Consider the following 21,689-nt stretch of genomic DNA (forward strand, 5'->3'; position numbering starts at 1 on the left):
TTCTGATCCGTTCAAGATAATTTAACTAAACCTAATATGGATTTGTTCCACCACTGCACAGCGTGTCACATAATCATCAGATCACCCCAGCTCTAAGGTCAAGATTACAAATCAAGGTCAAAGGTTACACAGGGTCTTTGCTTGTCCGGGCTATTTCAGTACTGTATTATTGTCGACAGGTGTATAATGTGCCATATGCGGTAAGTTCATGGCACAAACCAATGCGGACATGTTCCTGTTTTTAGTATTTTACATTGCTTTATAATGTAGCTTTTTGTTTTCTTTTTAATATAATTTTCTTCCATTTATTTTTTCAGTTTATAGGCTTTCTTTTATGATTGTCAGTTGTCATTGTTATCCACTGTTATCATTTTTTGTTAAATTCAGGTCTCTTTTGTAAATGAGTCCCCACGACTCAATGAGACTAACCCGTATAGTTAGAATCAGGAAGCAGTATTTTACTGAAATAAAGAAGTGGAAGAAGAAGGGGAGTGGTGGCGCAGAGGCTAGAGAAGGTGGGCCTGTGATCGGAAGATCGCAGGTACCAGGGCTTGTACCGACATCAAAAATGTGGGTGGGGTAGGTGAAGCACCCACACCTGCCCACACTCTCATCCATCCCACTCTGGGCCCTTGAGCAAGGCCCTTAACCCCCACCATCTGCTCCTCCGGGTGTCCTAGATAGCAGCTGTCTAGCTCAGTGGTCCGTGGTTGTGTCAGGAAGGACATCCGGTGTAAAAATAACTGCCAAGTATTTGTGCGACTTAGTTCGCTGTGGCAACCCGTAACGCAGGGAGCAGCCGAAAGGAAAAAAAAAAAAAAAAAACTGAGATAAAGAAGAAGTATTGCTAATGACTTCAGTCATAATGGATGAATATATTATTTTCCTGATGAAAGTGTCACAACACTTGCTTATGGTGCACTAATGACCGTTTTCATTACTGATGCTTTTACATTTTTTCTAATTAAGAGCTTTTTATTCCATAATTAAACTAAGCATTTCAACTCCACTGCTCTAAAGATTTTGCACGTATGAAATGTGTCGTTTTATATTTAATAAATGAACAAAAGTATGAACGAAAAAAAAAATGTGTATATCATCCTGTGATCGTGACTAAAGACGGGAAATAAGACTCTTTGAAGGGAGCCGGATCTTGTGGAGCCCTTCACTTTTAAATGGTTATATCACTACGCACCACCGTGCTGACAAGTCGTAAAATGTGTGTGTGTGTGTGTGGGGGGGTAAAAGTAACAGTAAGTGACAAGTCTGCATACCTTAAGAGAGATTTGAATCAGTAGGAAACTTCACGTCACTAATCATGACCATCCCACAGCTCCTTTAAGCACTGAAGACTGTCTTTTTATTTTATTTTTTTCAAGTAAATCTTTATTTTTCAGTTTTAAATAGCTGAAATAAAAAAACAGAGACACAGGTAAATAAAATAATTTGGTGATCATTCATACAGCTACGTGCGCATATTGATTATGGTTCCTGTGGAAGCTGTAAACCAGCGTTGAAGACCACCTAAAGATGACACAGTTGCTTAACTCAATTTTGTCGCATGTAATTTGTCCTGAGAAATTCAATATGATGTCCCAATTAAAAGCAAATTAATCAATAATGCTGACTGAAAACAACAAAACTAAACGCAGGACACGCAGATACTCTGAAAATAGCATCAAAACTACTCATCACAAAAAATAGAAATAAAACAAAGATCTAAATATTATTCACTTTCACTTGCAGGGCTGAAAATGTTTAAAAATCCTGGTCACTTTTTGACAAACACCATCTGTGGGTTTCGTGAGCAGCCAGCCATGCAAGTAAACATGAACGCAGAATATCCAACTAAGAAAAAGAAACAGTGGAGCTCGCCAGAAAGCAAACAAAGGAAAGAGTAAAGCAAAAACACTGGCCAAACATTAAAATGTCTTGTACACGCTTGTTTCAGATCTTTGGGTCCATCAGGCTGCTCAGAGTGACCCTGAGGAGAAATACAATTCTGATCAATAACTAGTTCTGCACCCTTTGCCCTCAAGGACTTGCTTATCTTACATAATTTTAAATTCTGAGCTACTTCAAATAACACAATCCCACACTAAGAGTGACAGCGAAAACACATCCAACAATAAACAGAAGAAACCCAGCAACGATCAGTTTCATGTTAGTAAAAATGTTCACGTGAGAAACCGACGCTCTGACTGAGCCAGCCAGTCCTTCAGACAGAGTCCTCCATCTTCACAAGTCTTTCAGGAAGTGTGGAGAAACAGTCCACCGGTAACAGACCAAAAAAAAAAAAAAACTTTCAAAGATGTTCTAGCATGCACAAGAACGTTGAAAACACTGTCACGTGACATTTCGTTTGTCGTCCTTTTAAAAGGCGTTGTAAAACTCGGAAATATTGGAGAGTTGCAGCTCTTTATCCGGAACAAACAAGCAGCCTGAATTCCATAAAAATTTCCATCGCTTGAGCAACACCCAGTTACAATGAGAGAAATAAAGATACGTGAGAGAGGCTACGTACTGTTGTGAAGAGTTCGCACCAGTTCAAATGTTATTGTTGAGGGTGGTATCTAACCAACTACACCTTTTCCTAAACATGTGACTGGATCTTGTGAGCAAAGTGATATTTAATAGGATGAGGGAAACAATTCTTTTAAACAGAAAAAAACAACAAAAACAGACGTTTGTGCGGGTGCAAATCTGTCCAAAGTCTGGCCTCCTCATGGTGAGAACACTTTAACCTCTGAGACTCAAAGGGGGGGGAAAAAAAAAGCTCTTGTACCGATTTAGAAGAGGGAAGCTTCCAATATTTCTCAGTTGTAAACCTAGAACATCTGGCAACCCAGGCAGAGATGAGGGTTGAGCATACGTCAGCTAGATTCGGCTTTCTGACAACAAAATCGTCATGACTCCTCATTGCCCGAGTCATCCTCGTCATAGCAGCAGTCGCCATCTCCCTCCTCCACGTCATCGTCTTCATAGTAATAGTCATAGAAGAGGTCGGAGCCTTCGTCGGGGGCTGGGGCGCGTGTACGGACGCAGTACTCGGCCAGGGTTGTGGGCACCTTCACGCCATCTCGCTCAGCTTCCGCTTTGGTGGCCATCACCTGTTTCCTGAGGAGGATTTTACGAGTCGAGTTATATTTAAATATTTGAAGATTTTAGGGCATGTGGGAAACTAGAGTGACTCAAACAGCAAGAGGCTCAAAACAAACCAGACTGTTTTTATCTCTATAGTTATTAAAATATGCTACACCAATTGTTTACCTGATGATCTCTACGTATTCCCGGTCCTTGCCTTTACTGTCCCTCCATTTGCGGTACATGACGGAGGCGTCCACATTGGCAGGAGAGAAGGTGTTGGGTTCATTGAGCAGCGAGATCACACTTAGTAAAATTGTCCTAAAGGCAAAAACAAGAGGGAGAGAGAGAAAAAGAAAGCAAACAAACTATTATAGTTGACACATTCAAATAAGCTTCTTCTTTTTTTTAAGGTAGTCTAAAATATTTATTCTCCAAGCTGACTGTGTCTATAACTTTTAAAAGTTTAAACTAGAGCCAAGCAATAAACACGTTACTTATTTCCTGATCCCAAACCCAAGAGTTTAATGTAACAAGTCATTTGGACTAAAACAAGATTTGAACAAACTTAAAATCATTTATTTTATTTTGCAGCAAGAACAATAATTTATTATTAAAATTAAGAACAAATGTAGTCAGTGGACATGTACTCCTCCTGCACCAATGGCACTTCACATTTAACAAAAGGTGGTTTATTTAGTAATGTCACTGTGAGTCATTTCAGGAAGTAGAATGTAGCTACTGCCGTTTGTGGTCACTGCTACAGCCTTGGTTAGTTTTGTGCTCGGGGTGCTTGTAAAATCGTGCACGTCTCTTTTTCCTGACGTATATTTCCATTGTGTTTGCAGAAACAAATACAAGTCAAGAAATCAGTTTATTTCTGGTAATTGGTGTTATCTTCTACAGAAAATAAAAATATCCCAGTCTGCAAAGCACCAAGTAATGAAAACCATGATCTTTTAGTCCTGATGAATGCTCAATAATCCAGGTAGATAAATCTAACAAGGTTGAGTCAGGTCCTCTGCTCAGGTTCTTCTTTGTTGAAACCTTCATCTTTTATCCAAAAGACTTCAGTCTTATAAGCAGCACCTTCTCATAGTGGATCAACCAGTTTGCTGGTGACAGCCAAAACTAGTTCACAGGCAGAAGGAGGAACATCAGCCTAACAATTGATCATTAGTGCCCTGATGGCCGCTTGCTATTCACAGAGGGCTGAGTGATGCAATAACAGTATTGTAAGGGTTAGCAGGAGGGACAGTTGAACACGGAGCCCCCCGCCCCTGTTTAACAATGGACGGGTTCCCTTTATAAAGATGAGGGATGTCATCATGGAGACTGATGAAACAATGGTCTATTTGCCAACGTTCAGTCAGGTTATCTGGACGGTTTCTTTTTTGCCGAGACATTTTGTCCTTCATCCAAAGGACTTCTTCAGTCAAAGGAGTCGCAAACAAACTGATAAATACCACACTCCCATAGTGGAAAAAAACGAGTTTGCTAGTGATAAGATGGTTTCTGGGGCCTGCCCTCTCCATCAACTCCCCTGGGGCAGCCATGATTCAAAACACCAAAAGTTCATTAAGCTGATGCTGCCTCTTCCCTCACGCTGAACCCTCATGCTTTTACATTACGAACGCTTTAGTCAGAGGGATTTTGTTAAAAATCACTAGGAAAATATAGTTAAACATCTTCTGTGAGAAACATACAATAAATACACTGAGTGTTTAGAGGGTGGAATACAGATTATTCCATTTCCAAAACTAAACAGAGTCTGGGAAAATGTAAAAGATGGATACAGGCCTGCTGCCGTCCTCATGAGCAGCTTGGATACAACAGTAATAAACGAGAATTGCCTTGTTCATTGTACGACGGTAACTTTAAATAAATCTTCTAATTTTTGTCATAATTACATTGAATGCTTAATGGTTAAATTAAAGGTTAATGCTTAAAGCTGGTTGTGATTTGTTTTCTATGTAGATATATGTTGCAACTTCTGGTTGCACAACTTTAGTCTTTGTTTGTTATGATCAGTTAACACTAAACTGATGTTGACAAGGCATTTATTAGGTTGCGTAATGTAAAATTTACACTCAGTACATACTGAATTATTACCCTGTGTCACTCTGCGGCATGAAAACATCTACTGCAGTAACAATTTTAAGTTATCAGGATCTTTGAATTATTATTTTTTTGCCTGTCTTCTTTGCCTTAGGAGAAATACAAATAATATTTATTGTCCCTTAGTGGGGAAATTCAGGTGTACCAGCAGCAAAGTGACAGGTAACACAAACAATGCAGATTCACACAGAAGTAGACATGTTGGCTGATAAGGCAAAATGCCTCAGGTAACGTTGGAAGCTTCTTGATCTCTGCCACTACAACCACCTTGTTTGTTTGTCGGAGGTTAGCTCACCCTGGGTTACATTTCCATGTAGACGGAGGAATCTTACCATTCGTGTCATGTCAATTAGCTGCAGATCCAGTGACTGCTCTCTAAAATTTACATTACCACATTTTTCAGCCTATAAGTCACATTTTGTGCATAATTTACATGCCCTGCGACTTATACACCGAAGCGATGCATTTATGTTTTTTCCATCCTATTTATAAATCAATTTCTGGCTTAGATATGACCGTTTTTATTCATTCTGACATTGAAAATATTGAACACTACCATTTTAAGCCACTAGATGGCACTTGAGTAGTATGGCATGCTGTTGTGTCATGTAATAGGTAAAAGTGGCTATTAATAAACATAATTGGTTTGCCAAATAACGCCACCTTTGTCCAGCTCTGGGACCATGCCTGGAGCAACCATTAAATCAGCTTCATTTCGCTGCGCTGCCTCAGCAAAATGAAGCTGATTTGACCATTGAAGTGCAGTTATTAAGTAAAAGTTCAACTGAGACACACCTTTGCTATAATGTCGAGCAAACAAATAATTGTTTTAGGTGCTTATCATGTTAAGTTTTGAAGAAATGCGCAGCGTTCCTCCTTCCCGATTTCCTCCCTCTGCGCGCTCCCGGAGCACCGAGGCAGCAAATACTTTTGAAATATCATGATGCATGCACTTTTGAAATGCACCTGATTTGATCGTTAAAGTGCATTTATTAAGGAAAAGTTCAACTGAGACACACCTTTACTATAAAATCAAGCAAAAAAATAATTATTTTTAAGTGTTAATCTAGTTAAATTCTTGTTAAGAGTCCTAACATGCACGCTTCCGCAGCCACCATTTGGCAGCTAATCGATTTTTGGCATAACACCGGCCCACATTTCCGGGTTGTCAGCGGTGACGCGAAACAGATGCAACTTATACGGCGAAGCAACATATTTATGTTGTTTTCCACTTTATTGGACATATTTGGACTGATGCGACTTATACTGTAATGCGGTGCAACGTGTACAGCGGAAAATACGATACAATCCAACCACCAGTTCATCAGATGTTTTACTAAATAAGCAAGCAAAGATAGGCTCACACAGACATGGACAAATACATTATTGCTTGATGCCAAAGGCAAAAGGGCTACAAATTACAAGCAGTCCATTTTCTCGCCACTGCAAACCATGGGCTAAGTAAGACATTGTTATTAAATGTATGCCTCTGACCATTTGAATCAGTAAAATATTCAAAAAGACTCAAAACAGGGTTCCCAGAATTTCATGGAAATAAAATTCCCTGAGTTTGCCGTGAATTTCCCCCCGTTTTTTTTTTAGTTTTTTTTTAAATATCATACACACAAAATGCTCAGAACTTACAGACCATCTTAGCACCAACATAACTGGTTTGTTCCACTTTAAAGTAAGCTGCTGGGGGAAGAATCAATTTTGTGTTGTGCGTTTCCTTGACTGAAGAAGCCTTCTGGATGGAAAGTGAAACGTTTCAGCACAAACAAAAAGAAACTGTTCAGATGACCTGACTGAACTTGTTGGATTGTATACCTGGATTATTGAGCATGGACTTTGTTAGCTCAGAATTTAGCATCTTAAGTGGCAGGAAAAGGATTTACTGCAGCAGTGAATGATTTAATGCTCAAACGTTATGAGTTTTGAAAGGGGTTACAAATTAGTACACTTTAGAGGCAGAACATGGACTCAATGATACTACAATACTAGCATAATAAAATGTAAAAATGCCAAAGATCATCTTCTAATTATCAGATCAGTGTTCAAATTTCTTAAGTATTGATGTTTTTCTCAAACCCCTTGAGTTTTTCATGTCTAGAAAATGTAAAAAAAGTAATTTTCCAGGTTTTCCCTGATTTCCATAGTAGCTGGGAATCCTACAAAAGCTTCAACAGGTTTTCCAAATATGTGCAAAGCGAGCTAATGCTATTTTTTTTTAATCATGCACTCAGCAAATGTAGAAGCCAAGTGCAGCCAACAGAGCTCCCTCACTGTCATCCAGACAAAATTATACTAACCTGATACAAGATTTTTTTTAAATGTGTTGTTTTGTGTGAGCAGGTGACTTTATTTGGAATGTAAACAAACCCTTCCTCCACTTACAAAGGACAAATTAACTTGTAAGAAGATTAATTAAGTTTACAGAGCCCTGAAGCTGGAGAACAGCCAGTGTGCCAACTGTAATGCTACTTGTGGAACTTGTTTTTTTTCTTGACAGCAAATCTTAACTCACAGCTAATTTTGGACAAGTTTTGGAAATACAGAAAAGGAAAACACAATGCGTGTTTAAATATGATGAAAGAAACATTTCAATTTTAAAACTGTGCCCTGATAAATATAAAAGTCAAAGTTTTGATTGAAATATTCAATGAATCCAGGTTAAAAAAACCAACAAAGTTCAGTCAGGTTATCTGGACGGTTTCTGGTTTTGTTGAGACGTTCCGTCCTTCATCCAAAAAGGACTTCATCAGTCTGAAGAGCCACAATGAACTCAGTCCCACAAGCAGCACACTCCCATAGTGGACCAACCAGTTTGATGGTGATAAGATGGTTTCTGGAGTCCATCCTAATGTCCATCTTAATGTGCAGCATGAAGCCATCTGGTTCCCCCTTTGATGTGGTCCCCCCTCGACTGCTAAAGGAAGTTTTTCCTACCCTGGGTCCTTTTATCCTCACTATTCTGAATAGCAGTTTATCCTCAGGTGTGGTGCCAAAGACTTTTAAACATGCTGCTGTCCAGCCCCTCCTGAAAAAACCTAACCTTGACCCCTCAGTCATGTCCAACTTCCGGCCTGTCTCCAGACTCCCATTCACCTCTAAACTACTGGAAAAAATTGTGGAGTCTCAGTTGAAACAGTTTTTGGGGGATCACGCTATCCTTGAGTTATTCCAATCTGGCTTCAAATCTCTCCATAGCACTGAAACTGCTCTACTGAAGGTTTTTAATGACATTTTCATATCCACAGACGCAGGTGATTCTGTGCTGCTTGTCCTATTGGACCTTACATCTGCTTTTGACACCATCGACCACAATATCCTCATTTCTAGACTGGAGCAGTGGGTGGGCATCACAGGGTCAGCCCTTAAATGGTTTGGGTCCTACCTCTCTGACAGAACCTTCTGTGTCAATATCAAAGATTTCAGTTCGGCATCGACCGCACTCCAGTGGGGGGTACCGCAGGGGTCCATCCTCGGTCCCCTTCTCTTTTCTTTATACCTGCTGCCACTAGGTGCTATCTTCCGCAAACACGACATACCCTTTCATTTCTATGCCGATGATTGCCAAATTTACTTCCCCCTGAGGCACAGAGGCACACGCTCTATTCAGCCTCTTCTTGACTGCCTGGCTGACATCCGGGACTGGATGGCTTTAAACTTCTTAAGCTTCAATGAGAAGAAGTCTGAAGTCATGCTGTTCCATCCCAGTGGCTCACTCATGAACTATGACATTGACCTATTCTCTCTAGCCCTGCTAGAGAAACAAAAGGTGACTAATCTGGGGGTGATAATGGGCCCGTCCTTAAAACTCAACAGTCACGTAAACATGATGGTCAAATCCTGTTTTTTTCAGCTGAGACGGCTGTCTAAGCTGAAGCCTATACTCAACAAAAAGAACCTCGAGACAGTGATCCACGCCTTCATAACATCTAGGCTTGATTACTGCAATTCACTTCTGTTTGGAATCAGTCAGTCCTCCATTGCTCGTCTACAACTGGTCCAAAATGCTGCAGCCCGATTTTTAACTGGTACAGGCTATAGAGAGCACGTCACGCCAGTTTTGGCCTCCCTGCACTGGCTACCCATTCACCTTCGGATCCATTTCAAAATTCTCATGTATGTTTTTAAATCACTGAACAGTTCCGCCCCATCCTATCTCACTGATCTTCTGCAGCCATATGTCCCACCGCGCTCTCTGAGGTCAGCAGACCAGATGCTTCTCTCAGTCCCAGAAACCCGTCGTAAGCTCAGAGGTGACAGGGCTTTCTCTGTTGCAGGTCCACGACTGTGGAATGAGTTGCCACTGAGTGTCCGGCAGGCTCCCACACTCTCAGTCTTTAAGTCTCGCTTGAAGACCCACTTCTATTCGCTTGCCTTTAACACGGTGTGATTTGTTTTGGTCCGGTCTGTTCTCTACTCTGTTGGCCATTTTAGTTAGCTCCTGCTGCTATTTGTATCTGTATTTCTATTTTATGTTTTCCTGTCTGCTGTGCATGTTTGTGTTCTTTTGTACAGCACTTTGGTTTGGCCTTGTTGCTGTTTTAAGTGCTATATAAATAAATTGGTATGGTATGGTATCCTATCCTCCGTCAACTCCTCTGAGGCAGCCATGGCCAAAGTGGTCAAAAAGAAACCATCCAGAGGACCTGACTTAACTTTGTCGCACAATGAATTTAGTTTTGCTTGTAAATGAGTTGAGGATGTAGGTATAGATTCACTGTTAAGTGCCTAAACTGGTGAAGAAGACACTGCTGACAATGATTGTTATACGATAAGCTGGGGTGAATTATTGAAGTGGGTGAGAATGGGAGGACAAAGAAAGGAGGTGACAAGAAAAGGGAGAAATACGAGGAGAGAAAAACGGTGAAGGAGGGAGATGCTAACCGGACATTCTGGGTTGGGTTCCATCTCTCTGAAGGCAGCTCTCCGCTCTGAGGATCGTCCACTGGAGGATGTAATATAGAAATACACACGTCTCCATTCTAAAACAGAAGAAACAGACACGCTTCACTCAGCTGCAGACATTTGTTTTAATATATTCAGCGCTGTCAGGTTGTGAAAGTTGACCTCATAGATGTTCGGATGCCACATTTTGGTGAGGAAGCGGAAAGCAGGTGGGGAGTATGGGTAGTCTGTAGGAAACTTGATCCGAGCCTTGGGAGAAATAAATATTCATTTGGTTATTTTGTTAATGCAGCCATAATTTTCAGTCTTGGGAGTTTGATAATCTTACCTTAAAGTACCCCCCTTCATAATGAGTGTTTGGTGGTCCAAAAATGGCCACTTCCCAGTTGTACAAGTCAGCCTCGTCCACCAGAGTTATTTTAAATCCCTCGACGGGCTCCTCCTGAAGGCTTTTCATTTCCAACATGAGAGCTTTCTGTGAACTGGCTACATGAGAGGAGTCGTGTTGCGCCATACTGGTAGCTTTGAAGCTAATCTGAACTCGACAGCTTTTGTTGACACGAACACGGCAGAGTTAGCCTGACCGGCAAACAGCCCACGGCGAAAACAACTTCTTCCTTTTCGACGCTCGCAGGCAAAACAGGCCGAACCTGAGCAAAACAAAGACTGCGCTGAGCAGTTCCCGACTTTAAACACTTAGTTCACAATGTCAGCACTCAGAAATGGATGAAATCAGAAAAAACATTGTGACTGAGCTGCTACTTCAGCTTTGGGTGATTTACCTGGAAGGGCATCCGCTGTTATAAGCCGTAAATCTACTGGTTGCTAATGGCTAACAGCTCCGTCTCTCTTCAAGAGCGACGGAAACCGAGCTGTCCGCGGCGCAAACTCTTTACTAACTACAAAAGAACACGTTTAAAAATAAACATGTAATAACCTGAAACTACACTACACTATAACTGTGACAACACTGGCTGGGGCGTCCTCAGAAAACACTGGGAAGGAACTGTATTGCTGAGAGGACTCTGCACTCTAAATACAGGTAATGGCGCCTGGTGTTGTCTGGGATTTGTAGTCCAAAGTACTAGTCCTAAACAGCTTGCCTTCTTCTTGCCCCACAACAACTAATAAATACTTTTATTTTACAAACACACACACACGCATATAAATTACAAGAGCAGCTTTACTCAATAGCTTTAATTTTCAAACAGTTTTTAGTAACATGTTACTTTTGCTTTAGCAATGCAAATGTTTTTTTCTCTGCGTTAAATAATGCAGGATATATATATATATAGATATATATATATATGTATATATATATATATATATATATTCACCAATCATATGACTCTATGTTAGGTTTTATTTGACCATGAGGTGAGCAAAAGTATTATTTCTGATTTGTCTTTAAATCTAGAGGTAAACAAACTAAATATGATGAACTACAGTACAACAGAAACTGCAGCTTTGTTTTACTAGCTAGTGATTCAGAGAAAGAGTCTAATAATAGTGTTAAGATATTTTTAATCTAGACTAGTCCTATGGTTTTGATCTGCTCAGAGACGGGATTATAATGAAATTATGACCCGGTTCTGACTGGGTTAAACTGGAACAGCGACTCTAAAGAGAGTCTCCCTGGGATTTCAATATCAGTCAAATAGTTTAATCTGCTTGCCACATCACGTAGAAAGGCTTTTTTGAAGCACCGTCTCATATTTCCTAACACGTCAGTCCACATAAGATCCACTGAGATCACACTTAGTCACGCCCCCTCATACATGACAGGTTGAGCTCTCCTTCTGTGTAAGACCCTTTAAATGAGTAATGACACGGGACATCGTGGCTCTTCCGGGTCTGTGAACGCGTCGCAGACCAAAGAGTCCAGCGCTGTAAATTGTAATCTTTTCCTGCCTTTTCTAATATAATTGATAAAACTTAATTGACGTTTCCTTGATTTATTGATTAGTATAGTTGCCACTTCTGTGGGAGGTTCGAGCCGGGGGTAAAGACGTGAGCTGGAGGGGGTTTCCGGATCCAGTGGTCCGCAGCCAGCTCCCGCCTTTAACAGTTGGTGCCGTGACCCGGATTACTACTACTGGCACGTGTTTTGTAACAAATGTCACCCAAGTAGTTTAAACCCTAATTCTGTCAAAATAGTTTGATAATTTCAATTGTTTTTTTTTTAATAGTTTTGTTGTATTCAGTGTCTTATTGAAAAACGATTAAATACTGAGTGATTTGTGACATATCTGCATTTTTTCTTAAACTTTCTTTGTAACATTTATTACAGGCTCCTCTCTGGGCCCTTGAGCAAGGCCCTTAACCCCCACATCTGCTCACAAACAGGTCTCTCTTGAAAATTAGTTCTCGTGACTCAGTGAGACTACCTGTATAAATAAAGGGTAAAGGGGTAAATAAATAAATAAACATTTATTACCAAGTAAACAGAGTTATAAAGTACCAACATGCTGACAGTAAAACATATATGTAAAAGATAAAAGAAATAAAACATGATGAGGGAGAAGCAAAAATAAATGCAAAACAATGCAATAGCAATATTTGACTAATGTAAAATATGTTGCCGCTACAGGAGAAAACTATTCAAAGATATCCTGATGCATGCTCAATTAGATATTCAAAAAATACATATTTTGACAGTTTTTAAAGCCTACTTGTTTGAGCGTAGCTCCTTCAAAGAGGAATAAGGATTGTGATTTTAAAATGCATTTTTGTGGATGTGATATTTATAAAGAAAGAATGAGAAAGAATATGTTTACAGCATTTGTTACAATAAGAACTGTGATCGAGAAAAACACGAAACACTTGTAGTTTTTCTGTTGAAACATCCAGTGCCAAATCAGATGTCTTTAGGTTTCTATAAAATTTAATTCAACCTTTATTTAGACAGGTTAATCCCATTGAGCCTCGAGAACTCATTTACAAGAGAGACCTGAAAATGCTAGATTAATGTAAATACTTTTGTTATTTTCAAAGAAAGAGTTTTGTTAGATACAATCTATAAATTAACTCAAAAGAAAGATCTAATGTGGAGTGACTTATTTGTAGTTTTTTTTTCTCGGTCTCTAATTGTGACGTTTAAATGTTGCGACAATTCGTTAAGAAGGAGTCTTTTAGGTGGCTTATATGTGCCTTACTAAAAAGGTTTTAACGTTTTAGCCTTGACGCGTTGTTTTAGCTTTTTTTTTTAAGTATTCTGAAAACTGAAACAGCTAATCATTACATTATATACATAAATATTTTAATGTAGGGTGGTAGAGCTTTGCCTGTTGTGACACACAACAACCGTTTACACCTCTTATTTACGCGACACACATCTGAAGAGACCCCTCAAGGCAGAAAGTTCGTGATGGGTTCGAAATCTCGACGCAGATCCCGTTCTAAGTCCAGAAGTCGGAGTCGAGACCGGCGGAACAAGACCAGAGTGAGCAGGTCGCGATCTCCAGAGGAGAGGAGAGGTCGCAGTCGGTCTCCGGGCTCTAAAAGACCAGGCCGAGGTCGCGGCAGATCCAGCAGCGGGGCCTCGAACCATGGCTCTCCCGTTCGACCTCAATACAGGGACCGATCTGGGTCCAGCAGCGTCTCGGATGGTGACAAGAAGAGCCAACGAGCACACCGTCAGATCAGCAAATCAAAGGATCGGTCAACCAGGTAACTTTTACATTATCTCACTGTTTCTCGAACTCGGCTCCAGCACAGGCCTTACTTTCGTGGCAAATAAGTACGAATTCAATTAAATTTGCTTGTTGAGACATTCATAACCCGTAAGTTTATTATCAGTGACAGATAATACAAAGTTTTGACTTAAAAAAAGTTGATTTTTGGCTTTCGCTTGGTTCGTACTTGGACACTTTGCATTGCTTAGAAGTGACACAAAAATATGGTGAAGAAGACTTGTCTTCATATTCCTTTCTGATGGAATTCCATTGCACCTGTGAAAAGCTAACCTAACCCACAAAATAAATAACCCACCCAATCCATCAGAACAGTTCCATTGCTAAAGTCTCTTAAATACCTCTGTTCAGATACTGCTCAGATCAAGGTTCATGGTTCTTTATTGTCATTCATATCACATGTGGTACATGAGGTGGAATGAAATTGTGTACTCAAGGTTCCAGTTATACGCAAAAATATAAAGTATAAAAATAGTATGCAAGGATCTAAATACACTAAACAATAATAATTTAAAATAATACGGAATATTAAACAGCAGTCTGGACATACCTAAACTCAGATACCTCGTTCATACCTTGACTTATTAAAATTGTTGTTTTAAAACATTTAAAGTTCATGCTCAATAATCCAGGTTAAAAAAAATCCAACAAAGTTAAGGCAGATCCTTTTTTGTTTTTGTTATTGAAACGTTTCCTCTTTCATCCATAAAAATTAATCAGTTCTAGTAGCACACTCACACAGTGGTCCAATCAGTTTGATGGTGACGATGGTTTCTAGAGTCCACCCTTTCCCCCGTCAACTTGTCAGAGGCATCCATGGCCGAAGTGGTTCAAAATATCAACATTCATGCTCAATAATCCAGGTACCAGAAACCATCTTATCACCATCAAACTGGTTGGCCCACTGTGTGAGTGTGCAACTTATGGGACTGAGTTTGTTGTGGCTCCTCAGACTGATGAAGTCTTTTGGATGAAAGATGAAACGTTTCAACAACAACAAAAAAATCATCCAGAGGACCTGATTTAAATTTGTTGGATACATTAGTCATGACTATAAACTGATCTGTGTAATTTTAGGCAACTTGTCATTGTTGTAGCGTCTCTGCTGACATTGTTTGTCAAAATGCTTCTGGTTCACGTTGATTTTTGAGAAAGCTTAAATTTGGTGTAACTTTGTTCATATCTACTATTTTTTTTTTCAGTCCAGATTCAGATAATTCCAATAGAAGAAGGAGGAGGAAGAATCGCGGCAGTAGATCTCAAGAGAGAGGAAAAGGAAGATCTCAGTCCCGCTCTAACTCGAGTGATGGAAACAGTGACAGAGAAAGGAGGAGAAGAAGAAAAAGTCCTGATAGAGGAAGTCCGTTCAGAGACAGACATACAAGGGAGTGGGGCAAAGAGCGATGGAAGAGCAGCAGGGACCAAGAAAGAAGACAAGACCAGGACAAAAGCTGGGAGAGGAAGAAGAGAAGTAAAGAGAGGGAGCGAGGGAGAAACAGGAGAAGCAATGAAAGGGATGATGGAAACAGAGGGAGGCGGAGCTTCAGTTCATCTGAGTCATCGGAGAGTTCAGGATCAGAATATGAGAGCCGTGCAATCAAAGAGAAAGAGGATAAGAAAAAGCAGAGGGAGATGATGAAGGCTCTTGAGACACCAGAAGAAAAGAGAGCCAGGAGGCTGGCCAAGAAAGAAACAAAAGAGAAGAAAAGGAGAGAAAAGATGGGTTGGAGTGAGGAATACATGGGATACACTAATGCAGACAATCCCTTTGGTGACAACAACCTGTTAGGCACATTCAAATGGCAAAAGGTGAGTTCCTTCCCCAGAATTAAGGATGATCATGTTTTTAAACTAGGCTTCGAAATGCTCATTGTGTTTTTTTTACTCTTGTCTTCTCAGGCGTTGGATAAGAAAGGCATCGGCCATCTCGGTGAAAAGGATCTTAAAGAAAGGAACAAATGCATTCAAGAAGAGAACCGCAGAGAACTCCAGAAGGTATGAATACTGAATGAAAAGTGCTGAGACAATACCTGAGTTTTGCTACCAAGATAAAAAAAAAAAACAGTCTGAGCTTTATATCCCAAATTTATTTTAAAATCAATTATCAACAGTGGTAGTGGCAGCTTTACATTTTATATCCGTGTTTTCATTTAGGTGAAACAGTTGCGATTAGAGCGGGAGCGAGAGAAAGCGATGAGGGAGACGGAGCTGGAAATGCTGCAGAGAGAGAAAGAGGCAGAACATTTCAAAACCTGGGCTGAACAGGAGGACAACTTCCACCTGCAACAAGCCAAACTGAGGTTAGCTTGCATTAATATATATTTTACTTTAGTTCTTATCTAACAGCAGTCATTCTTTTCTGTGTCACAGTTTCGTGTTTGCTCTGTGTGTTTATCCTCCTTTATGGCTGTCTGTTTAGGTCCAAGATAAGAATTCGTGATGGGCGTGCAAAGCCCATCGACCTTCTGGCAAAGTACATCAGTGCAGAGGATGATGATCTGGCTGTGGAGATGCATGAACCTTACACGTTCCTCAATGGGTTGACTGTCACAGACATGGACGATCTTCTAGAGGACATTAAGGTTTGCAGCGATCCTGCTTTAACCCAAAAGGGCAAAGCAACACACTCACTCTGTTAAACATGCAGGAGGAATTTATTGCAAAATTCCAGTGACGAGATCTGCATCAGGAAAACAAATTCTACATGCAGTGCATCTGGAAAGTATTCACCGAGCTTCACTTTTTCCACATTTTGTTGTTACAACCTTATTCCAAACTGTATTAAATGAATCTCTTTCTTCAAAATTTTACACACAATGCCCCATAATGACAATATGATAAAAGATTGAGATTTTTGAAAATTTATTAAAAATAGAACATTAAGGAACCACATTTACGGAACTATTCACAGCCTTTGGTTAACACTTTGTGGATCCAACTTTGGCAGCAATTCCAGCCCCCAGTCTTTTTGAATATGATTAAACAAGATGAGCACACCTCTCTTTAGGCAGTTTGTCTCATTCTTCTTTGCAGTACTTCTCAAGCTCCATCAGGTTGGATGGTTAGACGTCTGTGCAGCCATTTTCAGACATCTCCAGAGATGTTCAGTTAGATTCAAGTCTGGAATCTAGCTTGGCCACTCCAGGACCTTCACAGAGTGGTCCTGAAGCCACTCCAGGACCTTCACAGAGTGTTCCTGAAGCCACTCCAGGACCTTCACAGTGTGGTCCTGAAGACACTCCAGGACCTTCACAGTGTGGTCCTGAAGCCACTCCAGGACCTTCACAGAGTGGTCCTGAAGCCACTCCAGGACCTTCACAGAGTGGTCCTGAAGCCACTCCAGGACCTTCACAGTGTGGTCCTGAAGACACTCCTTTGAGATCTTGGCTGTGGGTCGTTGTCCTGCTGAGAAATGAACCGCCACCTCAGTCTGAGGTCAAGAGCTCTCTGGAGCAGGTTTTCCTCCAGGATGACTCTGTACATGACTAGTCTGCCTGTTCCTGCTGCTGAAAAACATCTTCATAGCATGATGCTGCCACCACCATGCTTCACTGTAGGGATGGTATTGTCCTGGTGATGAGTGGTGCTTGGTTTCCTCCAAACATGACGCCTGGGATTCACACCAAGGAGTTCAATCTTTGTCTCATCAGACCAGAGAATTTTGTTTCTCATGGTCTGAAGAGTCCTTCAGGTGCCTTTAGACAAACTCCAGACAGGCCGCCATGTGTCTTTTATTAAGGAGTGTCTTTCATCTGGCCACTCTACCATACAGGAGTGATATTTTTTCACATTGTCATAATGGGGCGTTGTGTGTAGAATTTTGAGGAAAGAAATTAATGGTTGTCCTTCTGGAAGGTTCTCCTCTCTCCACAGAGGAACGTTGGAGCTCTGACAGACATCGCTCAGTTTAGATGGCCAGCCAGCTCGAAGAAGAGTCCTGGTGGTTCCAAACTTCTTCCATTTATGAATGATGGAGGTCACTGGGCTCATTGGGAGCAGAACATGTTCTGTATCCCTCCCCAGATTTGTGCTTCAACACAATCCTGTCTCTGAGCTCTACAGACACTTCTTTAACTTCATGCTTGGTGTTTGTGCTCTGACATGCACCGTCACGTGGGAGCTTCTATAGACAGGTGTGTGCCTTTCCACATCAAGTCCAGTCAACTGAATTTACCACAGGTGGACTCCATGCAAGTTGTAGAAACATCTCAAGGATGATCAGTGGAAACCGTGCACATTTCGAGCTTCATGGCAAAGGCTGTGAACACTTACGTAAATGTGATTTCTTAGTTTTCTGTTTTTAATAAATTTGCAAAAATCTCAAAAAATCTTTTCATGTTTTCATAATGGGGCGTTGTATGTAGAAATCTGAGGAAAGAAATTAATTGAATACGATTTGGAATAAGGCTGTAACATAAATGTGGGAAAAAGTGAAGCGATGTGAATACTTTCCAAATGCACTGTACACACACACACACACACACATACCGGTATATAGGAATATTTATGTAAAAGTTAATTAAAAAAATTGTTTCCTTTTCAGGATTAAAAAAAATATGAACGTGGTTTGAAATCTTTGCCGTTTCTTTACAAGAACAGAGAAGAACTCCTCTTCCAAACTGACCTAACTTTGATTTGGCAAATTTTCTCATGAAATCCACGTCTTTGAAAAGGATTTTAGTTTGCAAGTTTTAGGTATGTGTATGGGTTCACTTTGCGCCCCAGTTTTTGCAAACTTGTATGTCGTGTATTTTGGGGGGAAAGAAATACGGTAATAACCTGTTGGGAAACGCACATTTGACCAAGATTATAAATGTTGCAGTAAGTTTCTATCTCACGTTTTAACAGTGTGCAGGTGTGTCACTTAGCTTCTGTGTATACTTTTCCTGCACCGGTTTAGAAATACATTTGCAAAGTATTTCTGTTTTTATGTATTTTAATTAAAACTTGGATAGATCAGTCTAGGTCAACAGGACAGGTCCTACAAATGTGGATATTAGTTTTGTGATCAGCCATAGAGCCGTATCCAGACACACTTTTTAAATCTTGCTCAAGCCTTCAGCTGTATGTTTGATGTCGCATGTACTCATCTACATTTTGACACTTGTGTGTTTAAAGCTGCGTTACATGCTCTGACAACACATTTGATCTGGTTCTTTGCCTGAAAGGTGTACATGGAGCTTGAGCAAGGTAAGAATGTGGACTTCTGGAGAGATATGACGACCATCACTGAGGATGAGATCAGCAAACTGAGGAAACTAGAAACTACGGGGAAAGGACCAGGTAATGTGTCGTCCTTGATGCTTTTGTAGGTTAGTGAGTAGCGTCCATGGAAGTACTGTAGATATATTTGGACACTTGAAGAATTGCTGATATTAATTCACCTGCTATTGTAACAAAAAAGTTTTTTGAGCCTAAATATAGATAAAAATGCATCTGTGTCTAAGTCTAGACACTTATGTTTGGTTTTTGCTCTAGTTGATCGTCGTGAAGGCATCAACACGGCCGTCAGCACTGACGTCCAGACTGTGTTCAAAGGAAAAACCTACAGTCAGCTGCAAGCCCTGCACCTCAACATTGAGACAAAGATTCGGGCCGGAGGATCCAATCTTGATATCGGTTACTGGGAGAGTCTGTTGCAACAAGTGCGCGTCTACTTGGCCAGAGCCAGGTGCGTGTGGAGCGACGCCAAACATCTTCTGCCTCGCTACTATTCTGAAACCTCCGGCATGCGTGTGGTCAAAAGCTGCTCGAGTCGTGCTGAATGCGTCAAAACTTTTTTCATTCTAACAAAACCAGCATGTTTTTTTTTTTTTTCATACGAGTGAATAATTTGAAAATCTTCTCGTCCAGGTTGAGGGAGCGACATCAGGATGTGCTGCGTCAGAAGCTGTTTAAGCTGAAACAGGAGCAGGGAGTGGAAAGTGAACCTTTATTCCCCATCATCAAAGAGGAGCTGAGGAGTGACGATGATGAGTACGTTTCTGTGAAGCCTTATTTAATGTACATCCTCACTGAGCCTGTGCATCTTTAAAAAGTCAGGTGTTTCTTGTTCAATTCAAAGTTTTACCTCCTGTGCATTTTTTAGAAATACCTCGTCGAGCTGTCTATTCATTTTTAGAAAGCTAAGCACCTTCATGTGTTATGACAGGGAGAGAACAAGGGAGCGCACAGCAGAAGACGGCGGCCCGTCTGCGTCTTCCTCCAGAAGTAAAAACAGAGAAGCGGCGGAGGAGGAAGAGGAGGCTCGTCCATCTACATCCGCAGCAGGAAGTCAGGATGAGGATGGAGAGAAGAGTAAAGGGAAGGATGAAGAGGGGAAGGAGGAGGCGGTGGAGGCCGTGCTGACAGAGGAGGACCTGATCCAACAGAGCCAGGCAGATTACGACTCCGGTCGCTACAGTCCCACGCTGCTCACGTCCTCGGAGCTGCCGCTGGACAGTCACACCATCACCCCAGAGGAAGACGTGCACAGGCTGCAGTTGGCCCGCAGGCAGCTCCAAGTCACCGGTACGAGACTTTGTTCTCACAACTCGCATTTCATTAAAATGTTAGCTAAAGTTGATCTTGATCAGTCATATTAAATCTAGATTCGTTGCCTCACTGTTTATTTCCAGGCGACGCTAACGAGAGCGCCGAGGACGCCTTTGTACGTCGAGCCAAGGAAGGCATGGGCAACGACGAGGCTCAGTTCAGCGTGGAGATCCCAGTCTCGGGGAAAATGTACCTGTGGGCCGACAAGTACCGTCCCAGGAAGCCCCGCTTCTTCAACAGGGTGCACACGGGCTTCGAGTGGAACAAGTACAACCAGACGCACTACGACTTCGACAACCCCCCGCCCAAGATCGTCCAGGGCTACAAGTTTAACATCTTCTACCCCGACCTGATCAACAAGCGCTCCACACCGCAGTACTTCCTGGAGCCCTGTCCTGACAACAAGGACTTTGGGATTTTAAGGTTCCACGCGGGCCCGCCGTACGAGGACATCGCGTTTAAGATCGTGAACAGGGAGTGGGAGTACTCGCACCGACACGGGTTCCGCTGTCAGTTTGCCAACGGGATCTTTCAGCTCTGGTTCCACTTCAAGAGATATCGCTACAGGAGATGAGGAGACCTGTACGGATCAACTCCTCAGGGACTGGACTCTACACATGTACATTGCATCATTTCGGCTCTGTAATGTCCGTTGTGTTTTAAGCTGCGCTCAAAAGAGTTTCTGGCTACAATCACAACTGTTGTCTGAAAAGATCAATTGGAGCTATAGTCTGCTGATTACACATTAAAGTTTTTTAAGCTCTTCGCTCGCTGATTGGTGGTTTTCTGTTGTAGTTACACGTGTATGATGTCATTTTACACAAAAAGTGGAAACACTTCCAGTATTTTCAGGTTTTGTAAGAATTTGTATTAAAATGTTTGAGTTTATACAAAAATTCAAATATGATTCACAGCTGGAGGTGACATCAACATCTGCTTTTCACATTCTTGCTGAAAACGTAAAACATTTACAACCAAGCAAGGACAATAGAAAATAATAAAAAAAAATCTTTCCAGCTAAAGTTAGAAGCTAAGCGGCTCTGTTTGAGTGCAGCAAAGTTCCTGTGATCATCAAAGTTTTGTAATTCGTAGAAAAACTGGACAAGTAAAAGCACATTTTTAAAACGTACAAATCGAAAATGAACTTTCATATTAACACAAGGCTTTACATTTGTGCTCAGTTTCAAAAGTTACAACGTTTTTACTCTTAAACGGTCTAAAAGCCTTCTTAGAAGAGGTTTAAACTCAAGTATCACAGTTGAATCAGATTTTCAGTACTGCTTAGAACGTAAGTTCGCTGGAAGCTTCCCATTCATCTGGTGAGCCTTTCTGGCACTCAGTAAAAAT

The 21,689-nt window shown here is 41.1% G+C and overlaps 2 protein-coding genes across 2 annotated transcripts; one reads left to right on the forward strand and one right to left on the reverse strand.

The window, feature by feature from the left end:
* Nucleotides 1–2,586: 2,586 nt before the first annotated feature.
* On the reverse strand, nt 2,587–10,683 carry LOC119415148 (ubiquitin-conjugating enzyme E2 R1). Its single transcript, XM_037682295.1, has 5 exons — nt 10,445–10,683; nt 10,279–10,365; nt 10,096–10,193; nt 3,271–3,405; nt 2,587–3,117 (listed from the first exon to the last, which is right to left on the reverse strand). The coding sequence occupies exons 1-5, from the start codon at nt 10,628–10,630 to the stop codon at nt 2,907–2,909; spliced, it is 717 nt and encodes a 238-aa protein (XP_037538223.1). The 5' UTR covers nt 10,631–10,683; the 3' UTR covers nt 2,587–2,906.
* A 2,761-nt stretch (nt 10,684–13,444) lies between these two features.
* On the forward strand, nt 13,445–21,200 carry cactin. Its single transcript, XM_037682294.1, has 10 exons — nt 13,445–13,785; nt 15,011–15,617; nt 15,708–15,803; nt 15,963–16,108; nt 16,228–16,390; nt 18,977–19,091; nt 19,287–19,479; nt 19,662–19,784; nt 19,960–20,318; nt 20,426–21,200. The coding sequence occupies exons 1-10, from the start codon at nt 13,484–13,486 to the stop codon at nt 20,914–20,916; spliced, it is 2,595 nt and encodes an 864-aa protein (XP_037538222.1). The 5' UTR covers nt 13,445–13,483; the 3' UTR covers nt 20,917–21,200.
* Nucleotides 21,201–21,689: the final 489 nt, after the last annotated feature.

The sequence above is a fragment of the Nematolebias whitei genome, chromosome 9, assembly GCF_014905685.2.
Source record: "Nematolebias whitei isolate Nwh7 chromosome 9, NemWhi1, whole genome shotgun sequence".
Taxonomy (NCBI): Eukaryota; Metazoa; Chordata; class Actinopteri; order Cyprinodontiformes; family Rivulidae; genus Nematolebias; species Nematolebias whitei.

Bases quoted from the DNA above. Each gene is read 5' to 3' on its own strand.
- cactin (XM_037682294.1), top strand. From the start codon at position 13,484: ATGGGTTCGAAATCTCGACGCAGATCCCGTTCTAAGTCCAGAAGTCGG. The intron at 15,618-15,707 runs GTGAGTTCCTTC...TTGTCTTCTCAG, and splicing joins GCACATTCAAATGGCAAAAG to GCGTTGGATAAGAAAGGCAT. The intron at 16,109-16,227 runs GTTAGCTTGCAT...CTGTCTGTTTAG, and splicing joins CTGCAACAAGCCAAACTGAG to GTCCAAGATAAGAATTCGTG.
- LOC119415148 (XM_037682295.1), bottom strand. From the start codon at position 10,630: ATGGCGCAACACGACTCCTCTCATGTAGCCAGTTCACAGAAAGCTCTC. The intron at 10,194-10,278 runs GTCAACTTTCAC...CTTCTGTTTTAG, and splicing joins GGCATCCGAACATCTATGAG to AATGGAGACGTGTGTATTTC. The intron at 3,406-10,095 runs GTTAGCATCTCC...TTTTGCCTTTAG, and splicing joins AACCCAACCCAGAATGTCCG to GACAATTTTACTAAGTGTGA.